Source organism: Carya illinoinensis, chromosome 11, assembly GCF_018687715.1.
Source record: "Carya illinoinensis cultivar Pawnee chromosome 11, C.illinoinensisPawnee_v1, whole genome shotgun sequence".
NCBI classification, from domain to species: Eukaryota; Viridiplantae; Streptophyta; class Magnoliopsida; order Fagales; family Juglandaceae; genus Carya; species Carya illinoinensis.
This window is the reverse complement of record NC_056762.1, coordinates 17,237,747-17,245,573: the sequence shown is the minus strand read 5'-3', so window position 1 is coordinate 17,245,573 and position 7,827 is coordinate 17,237,747. Positions and strand designations below refer to the sequence as shown.

Below are 7,827 nucleotides of genomic sequence, written 5' to 3'. Positions count from 1 at the left end.
TTCTATTACTCCAGGTAAAGCAGTCCCCATTGTATCCCAGGTCTTGCATACCACAGTCATTAATCACTGATCTGAATGCCTCCATTTGGTGGAATGGTCTGGCATGAGAGCCAAATTGTTCCTCTTGAAGGAGAATTTCATTAAAATCTCCTAAACACAGCCATGGGCATTGGATATTAGAGTGTATAAGTCTAATAAGGTCCCAGCTCTCTTTTCTTTTTGCAGCTACTGGATGTCCATAGAAGCCAGTTAAAAGAATATTCCTCTCCAAATTCTTAGGAAATACAGTTAAGGAAATATGATGGTTTGAGTATGAATTCAGTTCTGCCTCCACCTCCTTCTTCCACAAAAAGGCTATGCCACCACTCCTGCCAACACAGTCCACTATGAAACTGTGATCAAAATTCAGTTTGTTTCTGATCCCCTCCATCCTTGTTCTGTTACATTTGGTCTCACACAAAAAGATGACATCCGAGCTCTTCTCCTTCACCATGAGGTGAAGTTCTCGAACTGTTCGAGGGTTCCCAAGCCCTCGGCAGTTCCATGCCAGGTGTTTCATGGGGAATGGCAGGGCTGCTTAGCAGCCTCTGCCATACAAGCTTGCTTGAACCTTTTCCTTGTCAAAATGGGACTCGACTGGACATTAGCACATTTCCTTTTCTGTCTTGTTTTAACCAAGTCCCTCATAGGAGTATCCCACTCTTCCTGTTGGGCTGGGAGGCCTAAACCTCTGGCCCTTCTCTTCCAGGTGGGCCCTGATTTTGGTGGGCCAGTTTTCGGGGCTTTGAGGGGAGCATTCTGAGAAGGTAGGCTGAGGGTAGTGTCCTGTCTTACTGGGCTATCAGGCCCTACCGAGTCCAGAACTATGCAGGGTGATACCGCTGGGGTATAAGCCCGAGAGTCTGTTGGGTCTACAGAGTGAGTGGCAGGAAAAGCATGGGGGATAAGGGGGTTTGAAGATACCTGGCCAGACTGCCCATGCCTTTCTGCATTAACGTACAAGTTGCCCTTCCTGAAGCATGGGCTCTGGGAGATGTAGGTGTCTGATCCAGCTCTGTCACTGTGATTGGACCTTACAGGACTATTTCGTCGAGCACCATGCACTGGCTCGTCCCCATCGAGGTTACTAGAGTCACTTTTATTTTGGCGCCAAACTTCTGAGTCTGCATGTTCGTCTTTCTGTTTTGAAAAGTTTTGTAGGCTTCTCGTTGGGGGGCTAGCTCGTAACCATTGACCATACTGCATTCCTTCCCCTTCCCGGTGCTTACCTTCAAGCAATGTGTTTGGACATGAGGGACCAAGATGCTTAATGACCCCGCAATGAAAGCAAAATAATGGTAATCTCTCGTATCTAAAGGGGATCCAGAACCGTTTAGAACCTGTGTTGATGAAGCTCCCTCTTGCCAGGACTTTGGTTATATTTACTTGTACTTTTACCCGAAGATATCTTCCCCATGATAATCCCCCTGCGTCTACATCCACTGCAAGCACGTCGCCAACGGTTGCTCCTAGTTTCTCACCCGTCGATTTATTCATCCCTGCAAATGGTAGGTCATGGAGTTGAATCCAGAAAATCTCCTTTGAGAAAGATAAGTCTTTTGGTGTTAAGCAGCCTTCACAGTCTTGTAAGTTGACTAGGAACCTGTCAAAGGTCCACGGGCGACACTGAAGGACCCTGGTCTTATCTGAAACAGAATAGAATTCTACTAGATATTTGTTTTGCCCGAGATCTTTGAACGAGACCCGCCCTGTTACTTGCCAAGCTTTGCTCATTGTAGCTCGGAATGCCCCTTTATTAACTTCCTTCTCGGCGATCACCAATGCTGCCAGACATCTCTTACTTTTTTCTTCGGATAGTAATATCTCCTCATGAGGGATTAATACTTCTTGTTTCTCTGCTTCCGTGAGACAAAGTCCCTCATATAGATTTGTTAACTCCTCTGCCATGAACCTCGGGCTAGTTTTATGAACTAAACCGTGTGAAGTCTTGGGAAAAAACTACCACCAAGGCCAGATTCTAGAAAATGGATGAACTCTTTGGACTGAGTCCAAGAGGAAGCCTCTAAGATACAAGAACCTTAGAGAGAAAACACCTCACCTTTCCGTAGAGAGAGAGGAAAAAAAAGTAATTTATGATCCGCGTCTCATATATACTATAGTTTTATCGGTGGGTTTCAAAACTTTGAAACCCACCCTAGGCCAGATTTTCTTCTTAATTTTTCAGCAACCATTGGTTGTTAAACAGTAAACAACTACCATAAAAACATTCCCCATAGCCTATAGATTAGTTTTATGGTTTCTTTTTGCTTCAAAACGCACATTTTGAAGCTTTTGGAAATGGCTGAGTTGACTTAGCCACTCTGTCTTGTAACGTTTGAACGTTACAAAGAAATGTCAGAACGTGTGACTTTATAATTTATTTACATCTGACCGTTACGTTGTAACGTGCGAACATAAATTTTAACATTCAAACGTTTTTATCCAACATTTTTAGAGGACATTGGATAAAACATCCGAACGTAAACCGTTCGTCTTCTTCCGTTAGAAAATAAGTCCGAACATCTGACGTTTGAAATTCATTACGTTCGAACGTTACAACTTAACGTGCAGACGTAATCAAGCAAATTTATTATATATACTATCCAACGTTTAAAGATGACATTGGATAATACGTTCGCATGTAAATAAAACGTTCGAACATATATATAAGACGTTCGGATCAGATTACATTAGAATTTTTATCTAAATACGTTCGAACGTAAGTCTTGGTAGAAGTTATGTTCGAATTTACATTAGGACGTAAATTTGTTATATACATATTTTTTTAATCCAATCAAGTAGATCATATATTGATGTAAAAAAATGCAAAGACAGGTAAGAAACTGTCAACATTACATAGACTGTTCTAACTGTACAGTCGACATAACCTGCATTGGACCATCTTCTATCCAGATCTTCTCATACTCATAGTCTAAAGCTAACTTTGCTAACTGGTGAGCAGCATAGTTGGCTTCTCTGTGAACAAAATCAACATGCCATTGAGGCCAAGTTCTTAACATACTTTGAGCATCATTAACAAGAACCCCATAATCTGCACTAATCTCCTCATCAGAAGTCACTGCCTGAACAATGATCTTAGCATCACCTTCAAAAACCACCCTTCCCAAACTCAACTCGGCACATACTTCCATTGCCCTCCTTAAGGCCAGGCCTTCTGCCAGCACAGGCTTTACAACAGGCTTGTGGCTTGCACACACACAAACCATTATACTTCCTTGCTCATCTCGTATAATAATACCATAGCCTGCTCTATTGAGTTTAGTACTCACTGAAGCATCCCGGTTTGCCTTCAATGTTCTGATTTCTGGTTTTTTCCACCTTATGTCTCCTCTGTCACTCATATTATTAGAAGGTACTGCATCTGTGTTTGTTAATGAGCATAAAAACAGATCTCTATCTGCAGTAGCTACTGTCACCACCTGTTGAGGGCTTTCTAGATCTTTTCCATGCACAAAATAATTTCTCCTTAGCCAGATCCTTCGCATAATAAAATAGGCTAGCTGAAGTGAATCCACATCCAGCTTAGAACACAAAGAGAACCACAAAGTCCTGAAGTCAGGAAAAGAATTAGGCCACTTGTGTGTAGGACAGCTTGACATGGCCCAAACATCACTGGCTGCAGGGCATCCCCATATTACATGTAGTGGAGACTCAATTTCTCTCTTGCATATAGAGCACAAGTCAACAGCAACTATCTTTTTGCTTGCCAGGTTTTGCAAAGTGGGAAGTACATTGTGGGCAGCTTTCCATACAAACAGCTTAATCTTTATAGGGACATTTAGAGACCATAAATGTTTCCAATCTATCAAACCAGTTACAATACTCGAGCACTCCCCCTTCATTTATCTGACCAGTGATTGTTGTAAGTAGTATGCACTTCTCACAGTGAAAATCCCATTTGCAGTATACCCCCACATCAGCTTGTCCTGAGTCCCAGTTTTGCTTAGCGGAATCTGACAGATCTTCTCCACATCTTCCTCATGAAATAACTGGTCTAGCACTTCCTTCTTCCATCTGCATTCCCCTTCATCAATCAACTCAGAAACAGTTGAATCCTTGCTAGAACCAAGAATAGGAAGGTTGGGTTGTAACAGCACAGCATGCTTAACCCACTTATCATTCCAAATACTGATACTAGAACCCGACCCCACTCTCCATAAACTTCCTGTCGTGATCAATTCAATAGATGACCATAGACTCTGCCACACCAGGGATGAATTAGTCCCTTTCTTTGCATTCAGGATAGAACCCCTCTTAAAATACTTCTGTTTTAGGAGTTGAGCAACCAGGGAATTTGGATTGTTGAGAACTCTCCATACTTGCTTAGCCAACATGGCTTTATTAAAAGATTCCAGGTCTCTAAAACCCAAACCCCCATCCTTCTTAGAAACTCCCATGCTTGCCCAAGACTTCCATTGTACTTTCTGCTTGGTATTACTACCTCCCCACCAAAAGTTTCCCATCATCGAATTGATTTCCTGCAGTAGTTTCTTAGGCAACTTAAAAACACTCATAGTATAGGTTGGGATTGCTTGAATTACTGCTTTTAGTAATACTTCCTTTCCAGCTTGTGATTGGAATGTATTCTGCCAACTTGAGATTCTGGTCCATATTCTTTCTTTAATAGATCTGAAAGATTGGTATTTTGACCTCCCAACTGTAGTTGGTAGTCCTAAATACCTCCCATAGTTGTTATCTACTGATACACCTACTGCATTAACAATCTCCTGCTTTTTTTCTATACTGGTATTTGAGCTGAAAAAAACAGTTGTTTTTTCTCAGTTCAAGCATTGTCCAGATGTCTTCTCATACACTTGAAGCAATCCTTGGAGCTTTTGCCACTCCTCAATAGTTGCTCTACAAAAGAGCACACTATCATCAGCAAAGAAGAGATGACTGATCCTCATCCCTCCCCTAGCAGCTGCAACTCCTTTAATTTCCCCCTTATGCTCAGCCTGAGTGATCAAGGCACTTAAACCTTCAGCACATAATATAAATAGGTAAGGAGATAGTGGATCTCCTTGCCTAATCCCACGTTCAGGTTGAAAAGAGGCCCCAATTTCTCCATTTATCAAAACTGAGTAGCTGATAGTAGTGATACATTCCATTATTAGCTGCATCCATCTCTCTCCAAATCCCATTTTGCCATAATAGCCTCCAGAAACTTCCATTCCACACGGTCATAGGCCTTAGACATACCCAACTTGATAGCCATCAAGCCTGTTCTGCCCTTCTGCTTTGTTTTCATGGAATGTAAGAGTTCATAGGCAGTTATCACATTATCAGTGATAAGCCTATTAGGGATAAAAGCACTTTGGTTGCTTGAAATGATAAGATCCAGAACATGCTTCAACCTGTTAGCCAAAACTTTGGAAACCAGTTTATAGACAACATTACAAAGACTAATAGGTCTAAATTGGTTTACAAAAGAAGGGTCTTTTACTTTGGGAATCAAAGCAATAACAGTAGAATTAATCCCCCTATCCATCCTACCCCCATTAAGAAAGTGTAAAAGAGATGCACTAACCTCATTCCCAACAATATGCCAATAGGATTGATAGAACTGTGCATTAAAACCATCTGGTCCAGGGGCCTTCAGAGGGGACATTTGTTGTAGAGCTACCTCTACTTCTTCTCGAGTGAAAGGTGTCTGGAGTCTGTAATTCATATCATATGTCACCCTTTTGGTTATGCACTGCAGACTGCAGCTCAGTTCTTCATCAGAGGGCCTTGTTGTGCTAAAAATGTCTTTAAAATACTGAGTAAATGCCTCAGCCATTTCTGAATGACTCTCCCATTTTCTACCTTGCATGTCATGGATAGCTCTAATCTAGTTCTTCTTATGCCTATGAGTTGCACAAAGGTGAAAAAACCTGGTATTTTTATCACTAGCATGATACCAGTTCACTTTAGCTCTTTGCCTCCATTTAATGTCTTCTTGTTCTAACAAAAACTCCAGTTCTTTCTGTAAATTTTTAACAGGATCTATATTCAAAGGGCCTTCCACATCTTGCAATTTCCTTAGTTCTTCTGTTTTGTCTAGAATTTCCTTTTCACAGTCCACCTTCTTTCCCTTATTCCACCTCGTGAGCACTTGAGCACAAGCCTTGAGTTTTTCCTTAATTTGTCCCCACCCATCCTGCCCACATGTCACCCTTCTCCATTCTTTTCTAACAACATCCTCCCCTTCCACATCCTTAGTCCATTTAGCCTCAAACATAAACTTATGACTTTTAACCATAGTTGGGAAACCAGTTCTATAACAGGTCAACAAAATTGGTCTATGATCTGATCTTCTGGCAGCTAAAGTTTCCACAGCTAACCTCTTAAACATGTTTATCCATGGAGGATTAGCTATGACACGATCTAATCTTTCCTTTGTATAATGAAGGCCTTGTTGTCTATTGCTCCAGGTAAACAAACTCCCTTTCCAGCCCAAATCATGTAGATTATTACAATGCACAGCATGCCTAAATTCCTCCATCTGTTTTTCAGGTCTTTGTCTGCCACCCCATTTTTCATTTGAAGCCAATATCTCATTAAAATCGCCCATGACACACCAAGCTTGGTTAAAACTTGGTCTAATCATAGAGAGTAGATTCCATGTACTGCTTCTTTTACTAGTTTCTGGATGACCATAAAAACCAGTGCAAAACCACTGCTGCTGATCCTCCTCCTCAGTAACTAACATATGGATGTGATGCTGTGAGTAATTCACCAACTGAACCGCATATTCTTTCTTCCACAACATAGCTAACCCTCCCTTCTTTCCCGAAGGCTCCACAGGAAAACAACAATCAAACCCAAGTTTCCTTTTAATTGAGTCAAATTTTGATGTTCTTAGTTTTGTCTCTATGAGAAAAACTAAGTTGGGTTTCTTTTCTCTGACCAGCAAGCAGAGATCATGAACTGCACGGGGGTTCCCAAGCCCCCGACAGTTCCAACTTAGGTGTTTCATAAGGATTGGCGGGTCTGTATAACAGCCTCCGCCATGACACCTGTACCCTTAGTTCCTGACCGGTGCAAAACTGCAAGTGCACAGTATCGTAGTTTTATAGTAAAGTAATAAGAAGAGTATCGTCCTCAGGGATTGGTACCTTACTCTTGCCAAATACCAAAATTATGCTAATCTCAATTTTATCTAGAGGAATCACTAAGGTTTTTGTAGTAGCAATTAAAACTAGATCAACTCAAGAGAAATAAGCAAAGAAAGTAAAACTGATGTTTGAAGATCAAATTCAATAGGGAAGAAAACTTCTAGGAAATCGATTTCACCATAATTCTTCACTACGCTTTTCTCATCCAGCTAATTTAACTTAAACCTCTTTTGTCTATTAGCAAATCTCTAATTCATCCAAAAGCCTCTTTCGATAGTCAATTGGAAGTGATTCTAGTTTATCAATTCACACAAGAGTATGCAAATTAAATAATCAAGAACGCAATAAGACCAATGATTTAATTACTACACAGGTTCATACAAGTCTTTCGATCTCTATACTTACCTATGCTGAAATATCCAAGATCTACCCTATGATTCCCTCTTTCGATAGCAAATCACAAGATTAATAATCATCTAATCAATGGCCAGTTAATTAGAAGCAATAAATTCAGAATAAATCAGATAAACAAAGAGAGAATTTCATTAAATTAGCATGGACAAACAAGCATAGTTCGGAATTAGGTTACATCGTTTTCCTAGAAATTAGAAAATTTAGCTCATGCTAGAATTGGAATTCAACATAAACGAATTCACCATAATTATTCTGA

The 7,827-nt window shown here is 40.6% G+C and overlaps 1 protein-coding gene across 1 annotated transcript; it reads right to left on the bottom strand.

Moving 5' to 3' along the window:
- Window positions 1-5,890: 5,890 nt before the first annotated feature.
- On the bottom strand, window positions 5,891-7,018 carry LOC122282270. The gene has a single exon (XM_043094222.1). It carries the CDS (start codon window positions 7,016-7,018, stop codon window positions 5,891-5,893), a length of 1,128 nt encoding a protein of 375 aa, XP_042950156.1.
- Between the last annotated feature and the right edge of the window lie 809 nt (window positions 7,019-7,827).